The sequence below is a fragment of the Mirounga leonina genome, unplaced genomic scaffold (genome assembly GCF_011800145.1).
Source record: "Mirounga leonina isolate KUSES-001 unplaced genomic scaffold, KU_Mleo_1.0 Mir_129, whole genome shotgun sequence".
Taxonomy (NCBI): Eukaryota; Metazoa; Chordata; class Mammalia; order Carnivora; family Phocidae; genus Mirounga; species Mirounga leonina.
Window position 1 is genome coordinate 14,379,770 of NW_023270323.1, and position 24,520 is coordinate 14,404,289.

The following is a 24,520-nucleotide window of genomic DNA, read 5'->3' on the forward strand; positions in this document are numbered from 1 at the left end:
GAACTATGTTTTCTTCGGTGGGGTTCTCTAGCAATTTGAAGTTTCTGAGGAGCCTTCTGAATTGTTAAATAAACTGAAGTCATGTCCAATGTATCTGTGTCCAGGGTATGTCCAGTATTTCTTAGGAAACCTGCCCTTTGGTGGTTTTTTGTGTGGTGATTGGTTAGCCAACAAATTTGACGTGTGTAACAGAATATATCTTTCTCTGATCTCATACCAGAAATGTAATTATACTGCTTTAGGCACATAAATAGGTAATGAAATAAATGTATGGGATTTCAACCTTACCACTGTGAAAATAGATCCTCTAAATTATTTCTTCCATTTGCAGATATGTGCAAATCTGGATCCATCCCTTCTGATGTAGAGAAGAGGTTACAGTTGGAATGGCCCTTCCAGGAACAATTGCTGCTCAGAGAACAGTATCAGAAAAAGTTCAAGAACAGCACTTACTCAAGTAAGAGATGAAAGGCACCTGCTGGTGTCCCAGCCCCCAAAATACATGGATAGCTTGAACTTGGGCTTGAACCATGTAAGCCCTATAGCAGTTGTGTTAAGAGTTAATGGAACCTAAAACTTCTGGTTTTGTTTTTTTTTTTTTTTCTCATTTCTTCACCTGACTTTGCCTACTAGCCATGAAGTGAAATCTAGAAATCATTCACGAGCTAATAATGACCTTTACTGCTCTGAAGAACTAGGAAGTCAAGGAAGACACAGATACAGTCCTTGTGTAAAAGTGAAGTACAAAAGTATGAAGAGTAAACAATGGGGGCGCTTGACTAGTTCAGTCAGTAGAGCCTACGACTCTTGATCTCGGGGTTGAGGGTTCGAGCCCCATGCTAGGTGTACAGATTACTTAAAAATAAATCTTTAGGGGAAAAAAAAGAGCAAGATGTGAAAACCATTCACACCTCGTCATCCATTCCATCTCTCCTCCCAGAAGCAACCCCTAAATTATGAGTTGGTGTACCATTAGGCAGTGGAAGCCTGAGTCATGCCAGACAGTGTTGGCCATCAAGCAGCTCTCTCTTTTTCTTTCCTCTGTGGCTTTGCAGACATAGAACTAGCTCGACGAACCAGGAATTTATTTCCATTCACTGAAACAGTTATCCAGTCTTCAAAATGGGAAGATGTTGTCATGCAGGGCTTTAAAACAACTGAAACAAGCCGTCCTCATTTAACTATGAAAAATATTTTTATCTGAAAGTTGATGTTTTAGGAGCGCCTGGGTGGCTCAGTCGGTTAAGCGGCTGCCTTCAGCTCGGGTCGTGATCCCAGGGTCCTGGGATCGAGCCCCACATCGGGCTCCCTGCTCAGCGGAGAGCCTGCTTCTCCCTCTCCCTCTGCCTGCTGCTCTGCCTACTTGTGCTCTCTCTCTCTGTGTCAAATAAATAAATAAAATCTAAAAAAAAAAAAGAAAGTTGATGTTTTAGACCCAACTAAGGGATGATGTTGCCCCAGATCTCAGTTAAGGGAATAACCTGCTCAGATACTCTACAACTGTCTTTTGATTTTTGAAAAATAAATTATCTTGTAGTTAATTTGGGTCACTCGGCATTTCTAAGAGAACATTACTAGAAGTAGATCACTTATCTTTGAAAGATTTTACTGGATATTATCTGGATGTCAATGTATCCAATGGATTTTTATTTTTATATTTTTTATTTCTAAGGTACAGAAAAGATGTGACACATAAGAAATCAGAAAATAGTTTACATGTTAATAGATAATGCAGTCCTCTAAATTATTTACTGCATTTTAAAGGGGGTAGGGGAACAACTCTGACACTTTAATAACATGATCTATGGTTGAATGGAATTTGACATAACGCAGGGCCATCTCAATCCCAGGAAGGGAATGACAAGAGTACAAGAGACCCATAGCAGTAGGTCTCACCTATAATAAATCAATATGATATAGGTCTGCTAAGAGAAGACTCCATGGTATTAGGTAATCTATTGATTTCTACTTTATTTTGCCTCATATTAAACATTATACCAGTTTATACCAGTTTCCTACCTCACACAATCTTTCTGGAATCAAGATGGTAGGTTTCCACCATCTTTCCCTGCCTCTGGGACTAGGACCTTCATAGTTCCTCCACCAGAAGAAAGTTCCTTCACTAACTATGTAACTAGGTCATTGTAACTGCAGCCACCCTATTGGCTAAAATATTTAACAAATACGGATAGTTTATTTGCATCTGGAAACATTTGACTCCTGGTTTGAAATTCTTTGTTTTAACATGCATGTCTTAGAAACATACAGATAGGAATGCACTGCGTTTAGTCTGGGCACCAACTCATTATAGTAGGAAGTATCTCAGAAGCCTATAGGTGTTTCCACACATTGTTCTGCACTGATGGCTGAGGTTGGTGATGCCTGAGGAACTTGGGCTGGCATTGGCCAAGGGAAGAGATAGCAAAAGTCTATGGTGGCAAGGACAGTCCTTTAATGTGTCTATCATGGCACCGACTGATTGCTTAGTCAGTGGCCCACACCCTTAACACAGGTGTCCTAGAAGATACAGGCAAGTTTTCCAATTACAGGACCCATTGGATGGTGGGTTTCGCTTAAGTAGAAGATGACAAAAACATTTGTCATGAGACTACAAACTGTAAGCCTGTTTAGGCAGGTAGAGGAAGCAATGTTACAGATATAATTCCGGGTGTGACTGCAAAAAGAACTTCCTTATGCAAATAGTTCTACTTAATGAGCTAATTCTTTGCTCTCCGTCCTTCTCCACCTCTCTTCCTCATCACCTGAGTCCTCCCCCTCCATCACCCAGTCCCACACTGGAAATGGACACCCTTATGTAAACAGACATGGCATAAGGCCAGAGAAAGAATCAGTGCTGATTCTAGTGTGTCATTTAGATTATCTGGCCCTGGGGATCTTTCCACCCTCTCGTAGAATAAGGGTATTGATTGGGAATTGGATACTTAGCTGTGAGTTTTCTTTTTTTTTTTTTTTAAAGATTTTATTTATTTATTTGACAGAGAGAGACACAGCGAGAGAGGGAACACAAGCAGGGGGAGTGGGAGAGGGAGAAGCAGGCTTCCCGCCAAGCAGGGAGCCGGATGCAGGGCTCGATCCCAGGACCCTGGGATCATGACCTGAGCCAAAGGCAGACGCTTAACGACTGAGACCCCCAGGCGCCCCTTTCTTTTGTTTTCTTTTTAATTTTATTTATTTGTCAGAGAGAGGGAGAGAGCAAGCACAAGCAGGGGGAGTGACAGGCAGAGGGAGAAGTAGGGTCCCCACTGAGCAAGGGCCTGATGCGGGACTCGATCTCAGGACCCTGAGATCATGACCTGAACCGAAAGCAGACGCTTAACCGACTGAGCCACCCAGGCACCCCTTAGCTGTGAGTTTTCTTATTGTTCTTATTTTGAGGACAGAGTAGGCTGACTGGGTTTTTTTTTTTTTTTTTTTTTTAAGAGTAGATTCTAACTCAGTAATATACAGCCCTTATTCTAGGAGATGTTACTATTATGTTGTAGGAAACATATAATAGAATGTTAAGCTATATAAATTCCAAGTGCATTTGGAAAAATGAAACAGACAAAGAATCAAGTATGAGTTGAATAAATACTCTGAAATGCAAGCGTTCTAGGTTTTTTTGAAAATGCCATTGAGGGACGAGGTGGTGGCAGTGCCTGATACCTATAAAGGCTTTTTATGGTTTACAAAGGGTTTTCACGTATGTCATTTCAACCTCGGTTTTGTGAGTAGGCACATGATGGTGCAAATTCTAGGATCGTGGATCCATAGCTGAGGCTCATGCCAGGTAAAGCGGTCACCTCACTCACAGTCTATAAGTGGGAGACTGGGTCCTGGAGCTCAGGTCTTAGGATTTCTGATCCAGGAAACTTTCTACAGCGTGGTTTTCCAATATGTATGTCTAACATGGAGCTGTGACTAAGACATTGGAGTCACCCCTTTAACAACAGGCCCTAGTAATGGCACTGTCACCAAGTAGCTATGCCGTACTGGCCAAAGCACTTCATTTCCTTGGGTGTCAGCTTCCTCATGGAAACATGAGGGTGGAGGTTTGGGGAGAACTCAACAATCCCCAAGGCTCTATGCCATCCCAAACTGTGGCTCAGGATCCAGTGGAATGCTGGGCTTTTCCAGAGAGCTTTTCCACCCCTGCTGCCCATAACTCCCTGATGATAGATGGCAGCTCTGCAGCCGTGCATGACACAGCCAATGCCCAAAACACCTCAAACAACTCCCGAGAGACGTTCCTGCCCCTCAGCCTTTACCGACAATATTAAATTGAGGGTTTCTCTGCTATGCTCACCCAGTAATTCACTTAGAATTTTTTTTTTTAAAGATTTTATTTATTTATTTGAGAGAGAGAGCACATGAGAGGCGGGAAGGTCAGAGGGAGAAGCAGACTCCCCGCCGAGCAGGGAGCCCGACGCGGGACTCGATCCCGGGACTCCAGGATCATGACCTGAGCTGAAGGCAGTCGCTTAACCAACTGAGCCACCCAGGTGCCCCCATTTTTTTTTTTTAAAGATTTTATTTATTTATTTGAGAGAGAGAGAATGAGAGAGAGCACATGAGAGGGGGGAGGGTCAGAGGGAGAAGCAGACTCCCTGCCGAGCAGGGAGCCCGATGCGGGACTCGATCCAGGGACTCCAGGATCATGACCTGAGCCGAAGGCAGTCGCTTAACCAAATGAGCCACCCAGGCGCCCTCACTTAGAATTTTTTAAACTAGGAAAGTTCAAGAGTGAATTTCTATTCAACCACTCTAAATATATATGAAAATTACAGACATTATGCATTCGATACCTGACTTGAAGATGATATTCACACTGACATTGTCGCTACTCTCAAGAAGTGATTTTGGACTAGCTGATGGTTAGAGAAGCTGAGTTCAAAAGTTCCCAGACCTTTATGGCACTTAAGTGACTCAGTAATTGTTTAAATTGTTTTAATTTTTTTTTTTTTTTGAAGATTTTGTTTATTTATTTGACACAGAGAGAGACACAGCGAGAGAGGGAACACAAGCAGGGGGAGCAGGAGAGGGAGAAGCAGGCTTCCCGCCGAGCAGGGAGCCCGATGTGGGGCTCGATCCCAGGACCCTGGGACCATGACCTGAGCCGAAGGCTGACGCTTAACGACTGAGCCACCCACGCGCCCCAATTGTTTTAATTTTAAATTTATCTTACCTAGCCCCAAGTAAATACCTAAGAGTTTCAATTATTAAGTTAAGTCCAAAAACTTACTAGTAATAGTTCTTGTCACGTCCAACAGAGTTGATATTTCCCTTGCAAATCTAAAGGATCCTGTAGTGCCTGTGTGAATAGGGTTGCTTGGCTGAGTTTGAATTTCAGATAAACTAATTTTTTTTTACTGTAAGTATTTCTCAAATATTGCATAGACATGCAATAAAAAATTATTCCTCATTTATCTGAAGTCCAAACTTAACTAGTTGTCTATATTTTCCTTTGCTAAATCTCACAACAAGGTGGCGAATTTCTTGAGGCTTGCCAGGATGTCTTGGCACGTAGTTTGGAAACCACAGATCTATAGCCTTAGGCCAATTTTTTAATGTCAAATTTTACTTATTTAAAATTAACAAACCCTATACGTGAATTTTCCCAAAAATTGTTTTAAATAGAATGAAATTTACCAAAAATATTCTGTGACTGAGTTTGTGAGCAGAGATGTTTCAATTATGAAGAGTGTGGCTTCTGTTGACTAATGACAGTGTGACCTGGGCGTGAATTCCCCTGAGGCCATTTGAACGAAACCAGAGTGCCAGACCAAAGCTTCTCGTTCTTTACGTGGTTCAGCGTGGAAAGCTGAATCAACAGCTGAAGTAAATGAAGTCCTATTAATTTTTAATGTTTTAATGTTTTAATTTGCCTGTCTAATTATAGTCACTCATTAGGACTGTAATTCCTTCAGTTTAACAACGAAAATAGTAATCCGTTGGAGAACAAATCTGGAGGCCTTCATTATGTGGTGCTGACCTAGCCATTAAATTGCAACATTTTTCTTTTAGAAAGCTCTGTGGATATGCTGTATACTTTTGCAAATTGCTCAGGACTGGACTTGATCTTTGGGCTAAATGCCTTACTACGATCAGCAGATTTGCAGTGGAACAGTTCTAACGCTCAGTTGCTCCTGGACTATTGCTCTTCCAAGAATTATAACATTTCTTGGGAACTAGGCAATGGTAAGTGCCCCTGAGACATTTCATTAGTAAGGAGATTCCCCTTTGGCATTAGTTGTAACTGTTTATGACATTCTTTTTAATATTAGCAAATATACTTTTGGCTCAGCATACTTGTACCAGTGCTCAACAGTGCAACTTTTGGAATTGCTTATGTCAGAACACTCCTTTGTATATCCTAGGACCTATTGTGAATCCTAGTTTATGTTACACTTGAGCTGAAGACAACTGGTTGGACCCAGACACTTCCACAGCTCCTGGGCTCACTTGACATTTTCAGGATTGCTTAAACCTATTACGGTTGGCGGGCTGGACTCAGCAACACTGGGAAGCAGGCACTTTTGCTTTTGCCCTTTCATGTCTTTCTCTGTTTCTCAACTTGTCGGTTAATTTCAGCAACTCCATCCCCCAACCATCACGATACGCTTAAGCAAGAAGTTCTTAGTGTAGAATACTACCCAGGGCCAGCTCCTAATGATTTCCTTCTTCACTTTTTGGCAAAGAACTTGTAAATTCTAACTAAAGTACTAATGATTAGCCACATTCATTTAAGCATATTTATAGAGCTTTTTCCACACATGAGCCAATAGAACCGAAACTAAAATGGGCAATGAGGTGTAGTAATATGATGGGCACATACTACATTCCAGGCACTGTTCTGAGCATTCCATAAGTATTATTTTCTCTTTATAACCACACTGGGGCGGATACAATTATGACCTTCCTTCTAAGGAAGACAAAAGAGGCACAAAGAAGTTAGTTAAATAGCTGTGTGATGCTGGGCTACCAAGTGGAGGACTTGGGATTTGAACCCAGGTAGTCTGACTCCAGAGCAAGGTCCCTGCTTTCTTGGGAGTTCCATTCTAGAGGAAGGGAGCCAGACCGACAAGAAAGCAAGCGAAGAAATAAGATACATGTATATGGTGCCATGTATTCCAGTAATGTCTAGAGGCAGATCTGGGGATGAGGTTGCTAAGGGTGACTGGCAATTGAAGCACAGAGCGCAGTATGGGGGCAGAGGGAACCATACCTTGGCTCGATGCTGAACAACTTTAATGGCAACCACATGAAGAATGGATCATCTGAACCCGTTCTTACCCATCTCTATATATCCCTCCCTCCCTACTTTTCTGCTGTACCCATCCCCAGCTCCTTCTGCTCTTCGGAGAAAGATAACAGAGCCATGCCATCCTGTTTCCCTCCTCCTCGGGCCCCCTTTTGCAAAGGAGAGGTCTGCTTTCCAGAAAGAAGGAGAAGGGAGCAAGGGAGAGCCTGGGCAAGGTGTTTGGGGAAGTAGATTGAACACTTCTGTGCCTCCCTCCCATGTCTTCGGCATGGCTACTTCCAGGCTCACCTGCACAGATAATTTGTGAATAAACAGTCTCAATAAGGCTTTTAATGGCATCGTAGAAATCGGTTTTTCAGTGTCTTCCCCTCCCACCCAAACTTTTTGTCCTTTTTAAGTAAATCAGTTTATTAAATACTGGATATAGACTATTCCTCAAATATCCATTAGTTTAATATCCCCATTATTAACTTCAAATCATTGTAATACCCCCTACACTTTAGTTACGCCATTTACATTTCTGTTTAACTGAAATAACTTCTTCATAGTGAGGGCTTTTCCTTTTCTTGCCTCTGAATTCTAAGTTTTTGTAACTGGGAAATATTTTCTTGCTTTTATATGCTGCTTTTAAGTTTGCTTTCAAATACAAAATTTCTAGGTGCGTGACTACCTTCAGAACTGCTGTCTTTCAGAACCTAACAGTTTCCGTAAGAAGGCTGGTATTTTCATCAATGGATTGCAGTTAGGAGAAGATTTTGTCAAGTTGCATAAACTTCTAGGAAAAACCACTTTCAAAACTGCGAATCTCTATGGTCCTGATGTTGGCCAACCTCGAGGAAAGACTCTCAAGATACTGAGAAGGTAGGAACTAGAAAAAGCAGAACCACTTTTCTTAAAAAGAATACTTCTCTCTGGTGGAGAATTCTCAATGGTCCACCTGTTATTAAACCATTTGCTACCTAAGCATATGTTTTACCAAAAGAGCAAATGCTGACTGGTTCAGAATACCAAGGATCTGGGGCCAATGGAACCTACAATATAATTTGTATCAGAATTAGGAAGTTTGTGTTTGCCTGATGCTAAGGCAGTAAGCAGCCCATTTCTAGGCAATAGAACTCCCGTGCATATATTGTGCGTATGAGGATTAAGTAAAGATCATAACAGATTTTTTTTTCTAGTTTCCTGAAGGCTGGGGGTGAAGTGATTGATTCACTTACATGGCACCAGTAAGTATGTCTCCTGCTCTTTGTACTAAGAAACTAGTGCTAGTTTTCCTTACTACTTAGCTTTCAAAAAATCATTTCCATTCAACTACTAATTGACATAGTTCAAATAAGAAACAAATAGTATCTCAAGCAGCAGTGTACTGGACTTTTAATATTAATAAAACAAACACTTAAACTTTATTTTAAATGATGTGGTAGTTTCTATAAGATCAAGGCACGCTATCATTTAAATCGTGGAGTAGATAAGTAGCTAAAATCAATATGCTTGCCAAAGACCAGGTAACCTCTAAGTACCTGCACTTTTTTTTTTTTTTAAAGATTTTATTTATTTTTTGACAGAGAGAGACAGCGAGAGAGGGAACACAAGCAGGGGGAGTGGGAGAGGGAGAAGCAGGCTTCCCGCTGAGCAGGGAGCCCGATGTGGGGCTCGATGTGGGGCTCGATCCCAGGACCCTGGGATCATGACCTGAGCCGAAGGCAGACACTTAACGACTGAGCCACCCAGGCGCCCCAGTACCTGCACTTCTGACTATGTCTTTTCAAGACACAGTAACTGAGGGATGCCTGGGAGGCTCAGTCAGTTAAGCGTCTGCCTTCGGCTCAGGTCATGATCCCGGGGTCCTGGGATTGAGTCCCACGGCCTTGTGAGTCCCATGGCTGGCTCTCTGCTCAGCAGGGAGCCTGCTTCTGCCTCTGCCTGCCGCTCCCCCTGCTTGGGCTCTCTCTCTCTGTCAAATAAATAAATAAAATCTTTAAAAAAGAAGACAGAATAACTGATCCTCTTCCATCTTTGTCTCTTCTTGCTAGAACTTCTGCCTTTTTTTTTTTTTTTTAATATAACAGAGGGGTGGGAAGAGGTAGAAAGGAGAGCAAGGTGGCCAATTAACTTAAAAGCAGAAAGCACAGTTCGCTATTTTTTTCTGAATATTTTCTGAATAATTTAGCTACTACTTGAATGGACGAATTGCTACCAAAGAAGATTTCCTAAACCCTGATGTGTTGGACACTTTTACTTCATCTGTGCAAAAAATTTTTCAGGTAATAGTCTTTTTTTTTTTCCTAATGGAGAGAGGTCCCCTTTCTTTCTAGGGGATATGGTCCAAGACCCTCAGTGGATGCTTGGAACCACAGATAATATCAAACCCTATATATATACTTTTTCCTATACATACATTCCTGTGATAAAGTTTAATTTATAAATTAGGCACAGAAAGAGATTAACAACGATAGTATAAAATAGAACAATTATAACAGTGTACTATAATAATAGTTAGGTGAATGTGGTCTCTCTCTCAAAATACCTTACTGGACTGCACTCACTCTTCTTGTGATGATGTGAGATGGTATAATGCATATGTGACCAGATGAAGTGGGGGGAATGACATATGTGTTGTGACGTGGCATTAGGCTATTAGTGACCTAATGAAGATAGGTCAGAAGGAGAATCATCTGCTTCCAGACCACAGTTAACCGCAGGTAACTGGTACTGCAGAAGGCAAAACCATGGATAAGGAGGGACTTTTGTAAATCCAGAGTTTTTATTTTTGCAGTCTAGCTAATTCTAAATTCTATATGTCTATACATTTATGTGTTTTTCTTTAGATAACAGGCACTTACTCACTTCAGTCCCCCTCAGCATCAGGTCTTATTCATGTGTATCGATAAAAAATTCAAAATACTTCCAATAGCCTTTTGGTAGCATTAACTTTCCAAGGCCATAGGAAGGGGATGACTTAAGTTCCTTCCACACTTAGAATTCCAATAAAAGTTAATTGCCCAAGACCTAAATGACCACAGACATATTTTGTAACTATATTGGACAAATCGGTCTGGGAATACAAGGTTTTGAATGTCATTAATCTTCAATACCATAGCTGGTCAGCTTGTTTGCAAATTAACAGGGACTCTCCTGTTGCATAGGTTGTCGAGGAGACCAGACCCCACAAGAAGGTTTGGTTAGGAGAAACGAGCTCTGCGTATGGGGGTGGAGCACCCTTGCTGTCCAACACCTTTGCGGCTGGCTTTATGTGAGTGAAGCAGCATTGCCTTGGGGATCAGGCTGCAACATTCTCCTGTCCTTTTATTAAACGGCTTCTATTGAGACAGTTCATCAGCCCAAAAGCTGATCAAAGATGGTTTCTATGGCTGAGACCCAAAATGCATGCCAGATTTTGCAAGAACATGTTTTACTAAAGTTTGTTGGACATCTTTAATGAGTGTTCCAAATTAATCACTGTATGAATAATTGCTTTAGAAGTGCTTTTCCTTAGTTTTGGCCCATAAATATGCCAAGGATTCCTTCTTCTGAGAGAGATCGTAAATGAGTGCATCTAGAGGTTTGAGTCTGAGAAGGATCCTTAGTGTACATAAAGCTCTATTCATAGATTCCCAAGGAGTTTAGAGCGTGAGGTCACATCAGAGGAGCTACCAATGAGTTTAAAGACTTACTAAATCACCCTCATCATCCAGCCACCACAAACTTGATTGCTTTAAGCAACTGGTTTACTTATATTCCGTAACTCCGTTAACACTCTTAATCTATAGTTCTGTATCCTCACACTGGGACTTAATTCTCTTTCCCCTCCTACCCTCATTCTTGTAAATCCAGAATAAAGAACAAATCCTTTTTGCTCATGGGGGCATGAGGAGGAGAGTTAAGAATAAAGATGTTTGTCTTGCCATTAGCCAAAGATGGACGGGGTGCAGGGAGATAGCCATGAAAGTTGAGGTGTGATTCTACTTACTTCACATTTTACTACTGGTGACTACAAGCTGCCTTTTCTTCTTCACCCTTTTCTTCCTCACATGGGCCTGGGGGTGGGGAGGTGGGGAAGGTATCCAGCAAGATGGAGAGTGAGTGCCTGTAGGGTGCAAATTTGTCTACTCTGCTTTGTAGAAGTTTTCTTACCCTGAAAGGAACTCCTATGGCATCTTAATAGTATTCTATGATTTATTATCATGCTCAAGTGTGGGAACATGTGAAGGGAAGGATAGTCCCCATTTCATTTGATTGGCTTATTTATAATTAATACCACTTTTCTGGTTTCCTGTCAATTCCTCCCACATAGATGAATCATTCAGAATAGTGTGTAATTAGAATTGAGTTTTTTTTGTTTTCCAAACCTGAAGAGAGCTGAGCCTCACTGTATTCCAGGTGGCTGGATAAATTGGGCCTGTCGGCCAGAATGGGCATAGAAGTGGTGATGAGGCAAGTGCTCTTCGGAGCCGGAAACTACCACTTAGTGGATGAAAACTTCAAACCTCTACCTGTAAGTGATCGTTATTTTCCCATTGCTGTGAGGAGACGGGAGTATACTGAGTGCCCCTTGTACCAAGCTCCTATGAAGAGTCAATCCTCTCAGGAAATTCAGTACTCTCAGTAGGCAGCCAATCTGTGGAATGATGAATTGGAAGAAACCTTAGAGACCATTCATTTTAATATTTTTGTGTCCCAAGAGAAGAAATTGAGAAGCAGAATAATGTTTTCAATGTGGGCCACTTGGAACGTAGTATGGGGTTTTTACATTTAATTTAATTTAATTTTCTTAAAGATTTTATTTATTTATTTGAGAGGGAGCGAACGTGGGGGTGGGGGAGGGAAGAGCAGAGAGAGAGGGGGAGAGAGAATCTTAGGCAGGCTCCATGCTGAGCGAGGAGCCGAGGCAGGGCTTGATCTCACGACCCTCAGATCATGACCTGAGCTGAAATCAAGAGTCGGAAGCCCAACTGAATGAGTCACCCAAGCACCCCTACAGGTCTTTTCTTACTGGATTTGCATAACCATCCTGGAAGCTGGCAAGGCAGTGTCTTTGATCCATTTTTCAGATGAGGACGTTCAAACAGAAACAAGGTTGGGTAAGGGAAGTCACACAGCTGTTCCATGTTATTCTAGAATCCCATACAGATCCCGGCTCCGAGGCCTGAATGCTTTCCACTCAGTCACCAAACCACACTGAAGTTAGATCTCCTTTATAAATGCTTAATTGATTCTACTCTTCTCTCCAGTGAAAAATTTGAATGTAAACAGAGAAACAAAACGTGTTTGCCCTGTTGGGTCTACATTTCCTCAGCTGAGGAGGGAAGAGTTGGGGTATACACTGAGTAGGGCTCTTTGAAAAAAAAAAAACACTTTTTATTATGGAAAATTTCAAAGTAGAGAGAAAAGCATATAAATCCCCACTTCTGTTTACTCTCTAGTCCTCCCCACTCCTCACCTCCCACCCACTGGATTCCTTTGAAGCAGATCTCAGCTGTAGCACCGTATCACCTAAGTAAGTAAGTCAGGATGTATCTCCTTTATACAAACACTAAATATTATTATACTGTAAAATACTGACAGTAATTCCTCCATATCATCAGATGTTGCGTCAGTGGGTGTTCCACATTTTCCTTATTGTCTCACATGTTTTTAATAGTTTGCTTGTTCACATCAGAATACAAGCAAGATCCATATATTGCATTTGGGTGAAATATCTCTTAAATCTATTAATCTTGAAGTTTCCCCTCCCACCCCCTTTTTGTCCCGTGGAATTTATTAATTAAAGAAAGCAGGTAATTTGTTCTATAGTGTTTCCCATGTTCTGGATTTTGCTAAATTCATTCCTGTGCTATCCTTTAGCATGTTCCTCTGTTTCTTGTAAACTGGCAGTTAGACCTAGAAGCTTAAGCTTATTTAGATTTTTGTTTTGTGTTTTGTTTTGCAATAATTATTTATAGGAGATGTCACATGCTTCCAACAAGAGGCATATAATGTCTGGTTGTCTCTCTCTCTCTTTTTTTTTTTACCTTGATAGCTAGTAATGACCATTGCCTAATCCACTACTTTATTCAGGAAGGGGGGTTATAAGGTTCTAAAATAAATTATTTTAGGGGCACCTGGCTGACTCAGTTGGTGGAGTGGGCGACTCTCGATCTCGTGGTTGTGGGTTCGAGCCCCCTGTTAAGTGTAAAGATTACTTAAAAACTTTTAAAAATCTTTAAAAAAAGAAATTATTTTAATCTCTTAAACTGGTAGAAGTTTTATTGTAAGACTTGCTTTTGTGTGTGTGTGAGTGTGTACATGTGCATATCTAAAAGTTCTGCTTTGAGCTTTGCTTCGAATTCTTGGATGATAGACAATAAAGGATATTTAAACTCTCTCAGCAATGAATTACATTCTTGAGATATATCTCCTAGTGGTCATGGCCCTCTGAATTTTGCAAATATAGTCCTCCAATAATAAAAAGCAGCAAACAAGAAATTGCTCTCAGATTCACGGTGGGAACATGGATCAAAAGATGTAGGCCATTTAAATATTCTAGAATAACAGTCACTGCCTTTGTAGGATTGACTATTTGCTCTTGCTGTTTTTGTTAAAGAAATAAGTGAAGATCTATTTTTGGGGATGCCTGGGTGGCTCAGTCGTTAAGCGTCTGCCTTCGGCTCAGGTCATGATCCCAGGGTCCTGAGATCGAGTCCCGCATCGGGCTCCCTGCTCGGTGGGGAGTCTGCTTCTCCCTCTGCCTGCCGCTCCCCCTGCTTGTGCTTTCCACCCCTCTCTCTGACAAATAAATAAGTAAAATCTTAAAAAAAAAAGATCTATTTTTGTTCCTTCTCTCCCCAACCACCACAACTAGGATTACTGGCTATCTCTTCTGTTCAAGAAATTGGTGGGCACCCGTGTGTTTATGGCAAGTGTGAAAGGTCCAGACGGAAGTAAACTCCGAGTGTACCTTCATTGTACGAACGTCAACCAGTAAGTGTGTGAGACGCCCTTTCCCAGGCAACAAGTTTAATCAGTAATATGCTCTTCCTGATAGGATGATACTAAAATAATAATTCTAGTCAATCGGGCGCCTGGGTGGCTCAGTTGGTTAAGCGACTGCCTTCGGCTCAGGTCATGATCCCAGGGTCCTGGGATCAAGCCCCACATCAGGCTCCCGGCTCAGCGGGGAGCCTGCTTCTCCCTCTGACCTTCTCCCCTCTCATGCTGTTTCTCTCTCGCTCACTCTCTAATAAATAAATAAATAAAATCTTAAAAAAAATAATAAAATAATAATTCTAGTCAAAATAAAGACAACCATGATTTCTGGTGAGTGGGAACTCTTGAAATACTGAGCACCCACTAGGAAGTAGGAGAATGGTTTGGATGGAAATTCTGAAAAGTGTCCATAGATCTAATTTTCTTATTTGTTTTAGTTTTTTCATAAGGCTAGGAAAAGCTCCTGTTTACATGGTTTATAATTTGAATTCCTAGGAACCCACAAAATTCGCTTTTTATTATTTAACCTTCCTATGTTTGAACAGGGTTGGGCTGACCAGCTTCCTAGCAGCTCAGCCTGGCAAAGCAGCAAAAATCTCAGAATGCCCTCACCCAGAAAATGGTAGTGTGAGGAGCAATAGTTTTTTCAAATAGGACCACATCAGCTATCTACTGTAATCACGAAAGGAGGATAAAAAGAAGGCCCAGCATCATTACACATACTAATACTTAGTATCCATGATTATGTTTGTAATTGAGTTTTTAATTGCTTACATTAGATAAATATTTTTATGGAGTTAATCTATTTGCTTTTAGCCCAAGGTATAAAGAAGGAGATCTAACTTTGTACGCCTTAAACCTCCATAACGTCACCAAACGCCTGCGGTTGCCCTATCATCTATTTAACAAACAAGTGGACAAATACCTCATAAAACCTTTAGGGCCTGATGGATTACTTTCCAAGTGAGTAATTTTCCTTTTTCATTTCAAACTTTCGCCAAATTGATTGGTATTTATCAGAAAAGAGAGTGTTGCTAGAGAGCAAAAAAAAAAAAAAGTCAACTATTACAAGTTCTAACAATTCCTAATATTCAGGAAGTTTATATATGAATATTTATCAATATAGGTAAAACTCACCCAGAGTCCAAAGCAGAAGGACATGAACACAAGTCAGCAGTTATTGTAGGGAATAGTTTGCATTTCAAAACAATTTGATATGTCAAGATGCCCTCAAGGCATGTAGATTATTTGCTCTACAGAAACTTATAATTCTTGGTAACATAGTCACTGAAGCAAACATACCTATGTATAATTGGTATTAAGGGCATGGGGGTTGTTGTACATATTACACCCTGTGAGCTGAGTGTGATTCTCCCACAGTGTTAAAGTAGTGTTTTCATTTGGTTAGAGTAAGAAAAAAAAAATACGTCCAGAAGTGTAGCTTTTAGGTGGGTTATTTGAAGCTGGTTGTAACACATTTTAGTTTTAAAAGCCAGTCATTGGATATGTCTTATAAAAGACCGTATTCAGCAGAACACCCAAAATGACCATGAGCCTGGAAGAGTCAGGCACACAAACATTGTAAGATTCTGTCCAATGTGTGTTGGAAGGAGCTCTTTTCATCATGATTTTCTCACATTGGAGCATAAAAAATTAAGAGTTTACAAAATTCTCACCATCTCCTCCCATCTTTGCAAATGCTATATGAGTGATGTTTTCAGTGATAATTAGCATCAGAACCTGAGAAGGGACAGTAAGCTTGCTTTCCCCAAAGACCTATATCCCGTAGACAAACATCAGTAACATTGGATACCATTCCTTATTTTTTCCCTATGCTTTATTTTACTACATCTGTGACCATACAGCCTCTAATGGGAAAGAGGGGACACCCACAAATGTTCTTCCATACACAGCCTGTGTAGACATTTTTAATGGGCTGCATGTTTTATAAAATACCATGATTTACTTACCCATTTTCCTGCTGTTTAAACCTTTTTTCCTCCCCTAATGTAAATAATGCATATTTGGTTAACAGATACTTTTTTTCTACTTGGGTTCTGACTTTGAAATGGGTATTTTTGTGTCTGATGCTGATATTTGTGTCTGATGCTGACAAGGGAAAAGCTTTTCTGAAGTCACGGAATAATAGTTGTAGAGTTGGAGGAGTGTTAGGAGATATTTTAGTCCATCCTTAGATGGGGAGTTTAGGCCACTCAGCTCTGCCTGATTCCTCCTTGGTTGGATGTGGCCGCTCTCCCAGCAGCCGTCCTCTCTGGCAAGGGGAACGTCTCTCTCTGCCTTTCATCTGCTGTTTTTAGTTCTGTCCTCGACAGCAGAAGTCAGAAACTATGCCTCATGCCTGTGCTCAAGTGGGTTTAGAGGGCTTTTTTTCCCTCTTTTTTCTGGTAGGGGAGATGGTCATGTACTCCATGCTAATTTTTATTTTTACTAAGTTGTCAACATTTAAATTTTTTAAATTTTAAAAATTGACAATTATGAAAATATCTGGATTTCTAGCTTTTCTTTAAAAGCAGACATTCTAGGGGCATCTGGGTAGCTCAGTCAGTTAAGCATCTGACTCCTGGTTTTGGCTCAGGTTGTGATCCCAGGGTCCTGAGATGGAGCCCTGCGTCAGGGTCCTGAGATGGAGCCCTGCGTCGGGCTCCACGCTCAGCGGGGAGTCTGCTTGGGATTCTCTCTTTCCCTCTCCCTCTATCCCTCTCCCACCACCTCTCTTTCTAAAATAAATAAATAAATCTTTAAAAAAAAATTTTGTAAATAGATATTCTAGGAACTCTGGGCTTGTTTTCCCAAGTAGATGGAGTTGAATTGGGGTTGTTTACTTTAGACAGGTTCTCCTTAGTCCTTCTGTGACCCTCTTATCTCTGTGACCTTGTCCTACTGCACAGGCTCTTGTGGCCACTTGAGTTTGCTACCCTTAATGTGGAACAATGCCAAATACCTAATTTTCTCCAGAATAACTCCAATGTCTGCAGGACAATTAGATTGTTCTCTCCAGACTTACTATGCCCAATTTCTTCAATGATTCTTCTCTTTCCTGTATTTATCAGACCCCATTGCATTCTGATCACACATTTTGTGCTTAATAATGGAAAACTGGTGAAATTGTGGATAATGTTTTATTACCCTAAGTTCTCTTTGATGAGTATACATCACTTACGCTTTTCTCTCTTTTAAAATGTTGCAAAAAATAAAATAAAACGTTGCAAAAGTATCCCAGAGAAGTTTGATGAGTGTTCAGTCTGCACACTTATTCATTCTAATGACCTCAGAGGGTTAAACAATGATCATCTTTAAAAAAAAAAAAAATCACTTTTTAATTGAACAATTTGTATAGTGTCTACAGAAGGTCCGGTGTAGTAAGCGTTTAGGAAATATTTGAGGGAATATATTTTTAACTTAAAAGCAGTATTTTATACTTATCTTAGATAAATTTTGCCCAGCATCCATAATTCGGATTCCTCTTGCTTGCTAATTCCTTTCAGCTCTGTTTCATCTGAAACTTGATAAGCATTATCTTCTATTTCTTGTCATCATGTTACTGACATCAAAATATGAAACAAGATACTACCCTCGAATAAAACCTTACCCTGATTTACCCAGCCCAATGCAGAAATAATCCACGTTTTAAGCTTATTCTCAGTGTACTGACAGCATCATTTAGCTATTTTTACAGTTGATTGAACAGTGTAGCCAGATGGTCTTGGGTATTATCTTGCCCATATTTCATCATCTGAACCCAGAGCACTATTTATTTACAATGAGGAGATTTCCCTTTAAGCTCTGTGGCCTCTCCTAAAAGCATTTCTGAAACTTCTTTATGTACCCTTGAAAAAATGGGTCTCAAATTCATGCAGAACAGCTCTTACTACTGGCATTTGGAGGTATTTTCAAGGCCTATTTTTGTTGGTGGTTTCCTGATGACGGTCATGGCCTTGCCTTCCCCATCCCATCTAAAAATGGATGTGATATAGGCGTTAAAACAAAACTCATGCGCGTGTGGACCGAGTGCAAATGCAGGACGGGCTTGATAGCCCCTAGCACAATCATGGTTATCTTTTTCAGTCTGTAGGTACAGAGCCCAGAGCTGGGCAGCTAACCAAGGTTAAATGGAAACCAGTTTTTCTGCTGATGGACACTTAGTGAGGATAGAGTTTGAGAGATCTTTAAAGATGAAAATTAAAATAATCCCAAACTGGAAACAACCAAATGTCTAACACTAGACAATTACTAAGCTAATATGCTCACACAATGGAATACTGTACAGCTGTTAAAATGATGCAGATGTGTGTAAGCAAATGTTAAGATATGTTAAGGGAAAAAGAATCAAGTTTTTTTTTTTTTAAAGATTTTATTTATTTATTTATAGAACAGAGAGACACAGCGAGAGAGGGAACACAAGCAGGGGAAGTGGGAGAGGGAGAAGCAGGCTTCCCGCCGAGCAGGGAGCCTGATGTGGGGCTCGATCCCAGGACCCTGGGATCATGACCTGAGCCGAAGGCAGACGCTTAAGGACTGAGCCACTCAGGCGCCCCTAAAAGAATCAAGTTTTAAGAGACCATGTACGGTATGCTCGTTCTTGTTTAAATGAAAATATGCACATGTATACATAAAAGAGATGAAAAGAGATGAAGGAATATACATCAAAATATTAAAAATGGTTAGGATGAATTAGCAGATTATTTTGTTATATTTATTTATCAGAATAATGATGACGACAGATATTACTTTTGCCGTGCTTACTATATGCAAGGCACTCCTGTAAGTGATCTACATAAATACATGTATTATGTATATGACATACATATAACTCTGACATTAACCAATTTTCAACAATAAAACTGTTTTTCATGTTGTAAAAACTTCATAATGTAAAAAGCACTTGAGAAAAAGATCATAGAGATATAAGCATCGTTTAGAATTATGGAATTAACTATCAGTGGAACTAAAAGCAGACTAAAAGTTTTCTTTATAAGCCCTTGTTTATATTGGATTTATTGCTGTGAGCATGTATTAATTTGATTTAAATAATAATAAATATGCACAAAAATAACACTTGTCCTTAAAATATTTTTTGAATTTTTTTGACTCGGTTTTGAATTTGAATTCCAACAGTGGAATACAAAGAAAACATACATTTTTTTTGGAATCTGTGGTTTAATGAAACAGAATTATTTTTGTTTCACTCTGGCAATATATATTCTTCCAAAATATCTTAACAACATAAGATATGCAAATGAATGTACATCACCCTGAGGAATGGGGAGTTAGAGGGTTTATGGGCACAGTTATAAGCAGGAAATTTCATTGCCATTTTTAATGTTAAATTTGTGAAATTTACATTCCATTCTATATATCTATTTGCCTTTTATAAAAATTTTTCCAATGATTTACCAACAGATACAATTGCCACAAATCCAGAAGTTATGTCATGTTTATCTTTTTTATACCTCCATCATAGTGCCTAGTATAGATTATGTGTGTTCCATTTTCTGTAATGGGCCAGTTAGTAAGTATTTCAGGCTTTTGCAGGCCATATGGTCTCTGTCACAATGACTCAGCTCTCCCAGTGTTGCTTAGAGATCATCTGGGTCAAATATTTACCCGATATAGTAGTGAAATACAAGTTATATAATATAGGCTGTCACAAATTTTTTTGGTCTTAAAAAGACATCACGGGGCGCCTGGGTGGCTCAGTCGTTAAGCATCTGCCTTCGGCTCCGGTCATGATCCCGGGGTCCTGGGATCGAGCCCTGCATTGGGCTCCCTGCTCGTCGGGAAGCCTGCTTCTCCCTCTCCCACTCCCCCTGCTTGTGTTCCCTCTCTCACTGTCTCTCTCTGTCAAATAAATAAATAAAATCTTAAAAAAAAAAAAAATCACAACTTTTGTAGAGAAGTTGGGCACACATGACTGGGCTAACTCGGATGTATCTTCCCCCTTTGCAGATCCGTCCAGCTCAATGGTCAAACTCTGAAGATGGTGGATGATCACACCCTCCCGGCTTTGACAGAAAAAGCTCTCCGCCCAGGAAGTTCTCTGGGCTTGCCAGCGTTCTCATATGGATTTTTTGTGATAAAAAATGCTAAAGTTACTGCTTGCCTCTGAAAATGAAAGGCATACACTAGCCCTGAGATTGAATTTTTCAAGTACATTTATTGATAAGAGGAAAGCAAAACCCAAGCTATAGGAAGGCAAGCAGATACATTACAAATCAACTAGTGGGAGCTTCAGGGACCCTGGGACACTCTCCGTGCAAGATTTAGCACGGTCCTTTGTTCTAAGTAGACCACTGCTAATAATACCTTGTGCCAAACACTATGCTTAGTGCTTTGCATGTTCTATTTTTATTTAAGGTTATTAAAAAGGTATGTGGGTGCTCCCCATACAGCCAGAAGGCAAGTAAGTGAAGGCTATATGATTAATTTTAAGTGCTTAGTTGTTTTTATCTTAAAAAACAGTTATTAAAAGATTGCAGGATTCCTTATTCTATACGCTGTCTCTATGCAGTTTACTGCCACAATCTTCAAATTGTCTATAAATGAGAGAGACATTTCACCTTTTCACCTAAACAGAGCTAAATTCAACTGCTCCTTCTCTTCTCTCTGTTCTGTCTTTGTCAACAATACTGTGAGAGACAACAGACGGTTAGAAGTGATCGTACAAAAAAAGAATTAACGACAATTCAGAGGGACTGGATTATGTAAACGTCAAATGAAATTTTACAGTGACTGTAAATGAAATTGATTTGCCAAGAGGAGAAAATGTAATTCAATACATTATAACCACCTGTTAATGTTTACTTTTAATCTACCTTTAGTTCTTGTTTTCGTTGAGAAACTTTTGGCTGCAAGTAGCAGAAAACTGTGATTCAAATGGCTTAAACCATTAGCACATTTATAATCCTACATAACAAGAAGTTCAAGTAGGGAGGGCTCAGGATGTCACCAAGGAATCAGGTCCTTTGCATCTCCCTGCTCTGTCACATTTAGTGTTGGCTTCATTCTAAGCTGGTGGCATGATGTCTGGAGTTATTCCATGGATTCATGCAGACCCGGCAGCAGCTAGAGAAAGATGAGCAACTTTTTCTGCCTCTCCTTCATAGACTTGAAGAACCCTTTCTCAGAGGTTCTCTCAGCAAACCTCTCCTCAAGTTTCCTCATGTCTTACTGGTCAGGAATGGGTCACATGGCCACTCTCCCCAGTCACTACCAACACCAATGAGATCCGTATAATTGTCTCCTCCTAATCTTTTGGAATGGAGAGGGTGCTGGCAAGTCTATGGCACTGACCACTATAGTTTTGTGTTTTTACCAGTGACAGAAGGTATTATTTTCTCCTGTATCTTAATTTTTAGAAATATAATTCTCTTTATATTTATGCCTGCTATGAATATTGTCTCAATTAAACTTAGGTACATTTATAAGGAGCTAAAGACAGAACCTAGAGTTTGGATGCTTCAATACCCCTAAATTTTATATATAAGTAGTTTTTATATTTTCACATTTAAAATAAAGTAATTTTTATAACCTCAATATTGCATGATTATTCTTTTAATAAAACTTAAGCCTGAAAAAAAAAACACAAAACCTTAAGCCTGCAGATCCCTACATTTAGAAGCCTTATTTTCCTTCAGCACTAACACCTGCTACCTTTATCTGTCCTTGCCACCTCCCCCACTGGAGAAGAGTTGACCTTGAAGAAAAGAGATCATCAGGTACAAACACAATTTCCTCCTTCATCATGTAGGTTTAATCATGATCAAAGTCCTGTCCTGTCTGTTTTTCTTTTCCCTGTCCCCTCTGCCACTTAATAAATTTAAAGCCTAATTTCTCATTGTATTATTATAATAATCTCTTAACTGTTCTCCCTGACTTTGCTTAAAATTCTTAAATGGCTCTCCATCTCTTACAGTCACAATAAGGTGCTCCATAACCTGGCACCTGCCTCTTTCTTCAGCTTCAACTCTTACTCTTGCGAAGAATTCTGTTCTCCTGGGCACCTGGGTGGCTCAGTCGTTAAGCGTCTGCCTTTGGCTCAGGTCATGATCCCAGGGTCCTGGTATCAAGCCCCGCATCAGGCTCCCTGCTCAGCGGGGACCCTCTACCCTTGCTCCTCCCCCCAGCTCATGCTCTCTCTCTCTCTGTCAAATAAATAAATTCTTTAAAAAAAAAAGTATTCTGTTCTGCCACCCACACACTGGTTGGGGGTCTGAACCTACAGCCCCCTGTACCTTTGGTGATGCTCCTGTTCTCCACACAGACTGATGTTAAGTCTCCTGGGCGCCTGGGTGGCTCAGTTGGTTAAGCGACTGCCTTCAGCTCAGGTCATGGTCCCGGAGTCCCGGGATCGAGTCCCACGTCGGGCTCCAAGCTCAGCAGGGAGCCTGCTTCTCCCTCTGACCCTCTCTCCTCTCATGCTGTTTCTCTCTCTCAAATAAATAAATAAATAAAATCTTTAAAAAAAAAATGTCTCCTCTCTTGGTGGCAAACTTCCACATTTATTAAGACCTTCCCAAGCACCAGTTCCCACAATTCCCCTATCCTTTAAGTAGCTTTAGTCCCATTACTCTGTTCCTTTAGCAGTTGTACATTTACTATGGCACTTATGGTGCATTTTAATTGTATCCATATATCTTTTTTTAAAAGATTTTATTTATTTATTTGACAGAGAGAGAGAGGGAACACAAGCAGGGGGAACAGCAGAGGGAGAGGGAGAAGCAGGCTTCCCGCAGAGCAAGGAGCCCGATGCGGGCTCGATTCCAGGACCCCAGGATCATGACCTGAGCCGAAGGCAGACGCTTAACCGACTGAGCCACCCAGGCGCCCCTCCATATATCTTTCCAACTTGACTCCAGGCTCATAAGAAAGAGGTACAATATCTTAAATCATCTTTGTATTCCCCGTGCTTCACATATAATAGTCTGTCACACAGCAGCACTCAGATGTTTCCTTAATGACAGCAAAGAACACATTTGAAACTAGCTTAGATATTTTGATTTTTAATATACAGAAAAAGTTAATGATATTTCAACCTGAGAAGGTATTGTCTATTACCTTTGAAGAGTCTTTTAAAAATTATCACTAATGAGCTCTTACTAATGGCAGATGGTTATGTGAAAAACAGGGGGCGTGGTTGTATGAAGAAAGGAATGCTCTTAGTTATACATTAATGAATATTTTTTAAAATATTTATTTATTCATTTTGGAGGGGCAGAAGGAGAGAATCCTGAAGCCAACTCCCCACTGAGCATGGAGCCCCACGCAGGGCTCCATCCCAGGACCCTGAGATCACGACCTGAGCCGAAATCAAGGGCCGGCCACTTAACCGACTGGGCCACCCAGGCACCCCTATATTAATGAATATTAACTGAGTTAATATTAAGGTTTTAAATTTCCTTAGAGAAAGCTCTTGCCCACACCCTTCCACTGGTATTTAATTCATCAAATACATTTATTTCCTACAACTTACCATATTGGTTCCAATTTATTTTGTCTTTTATTTTGGCCCTGTGGGTCATTTCATCTCCCTGGTATTGGGAAATGCCGGGTCCTGTTGTGAAGCTCGTGTATTCAGGGCTTGTCTGTTAGTAATGGCACTCATTTTGCTTTCCTTTTTTTTTTTTTTTTTTTTTAACTCTGATGTGTCTCATCAGGCTGTTGAATCACCTCACGATTGGTAAATCTTTTAATTATCCTTCTAACCAGAATTTTAATTGCCAATGAAATTAATGTAAACACCCATCTGTCTTATCTGACAGCACAATACAAAATCAAAGCAGGAGTGTTTAAAAATAAATAACAGAATGAATAACTAGTTTCAACTGTAAATATCTTTAATGATCTTTTAGAAAACGTTACTGATGATGTGTAGACCAGCTCATGCAGTGTATGCCTTAGAAAAACATAATAGCAATAATAATAATTCCCATACCTGCTCCATGTCTGGGTCAGAGATTTGGGGTTTTTGTCAAGGATAAGATACTCGGTCTTGTCCTTTTCCAATTTTACTCCATTCTCAATTTTACCTACATGGGTTGGAAAACCCTGGAGAAATTTAGATACTTAAAAATTTAACAGCGTTTTTAAAAAACCTTTTCTATTATTGTCATTATTATTATTACAAGATTAAATGCCTATTAAATGCTATAGATTTTTATGACACCTTTGATTTAAATCAAATTTGTTCTTTGTTTTCACACTTTTGATGACAGCCCACCAGTTTTTGAACTGGTTTTTAGGTTATTTTTTTTTTCGGGGATAGGTTACTTTGTT

The 24,520-nt window shown here is 40.2% G+C and overlaps 1 protein-coding gene across 2 annotated transcripts in view; it reads left to right on the forward strand.

Moving 5' to 3' along the window:
• The window catches only part of HPSE (heparanase), a 36,333-nt gene extending 15,595 nt beyond the window's left edge, over window positions 1-20,738 (forward strand). Inside the window, exons 3-12 of one of the 2 annotated variants that reach the window (XM_035004626.1) lie at window positions 332-457; window positions 6,025-6,198; window positions 7,954-8,122; window positions 8,440-8,487; window positions 9,432-9,525; window positions 10,408-10,514; window positions 11,642-11,756; window positions 14,103-14,221; window positions 15,044-15,190; window positions 20,195-20,738. In XM_035004626.1, the coding sequence (XP_034860517.1) occupies window positions 332-457; window positions 6,025-6,198; window positions 7,954-8,122; window positions 8,440-8,487; window positions 9,432-9,525; window positions 10,408-10,514; window positions 11,642-11,756; window positions 14,103-14,221; window positions 15,044-15,190; window positions 20,195-20,354 (1,259 nt within the window). In that variant the 3' untranslated portion in view covers window positions 20,355-20,738. The remainder of the gene's footprint in view (window positions 1-331; window positions 458-6,024; window positions 6,199-7,953; window positions 8,123-8,439; window positions 8,488-9,431; window positions 9,526-10,407; window positions 10,515-11,641; window positions 11,757-14,102; window positions 14,222-15,043; window positions 15,191-20,194) is intronic. The other variant, XM_035004627.1, reaches the window with a different exon arrangement.
• Window positions 20,739-24,520: the final 3,782 nt, after the last annotated feature.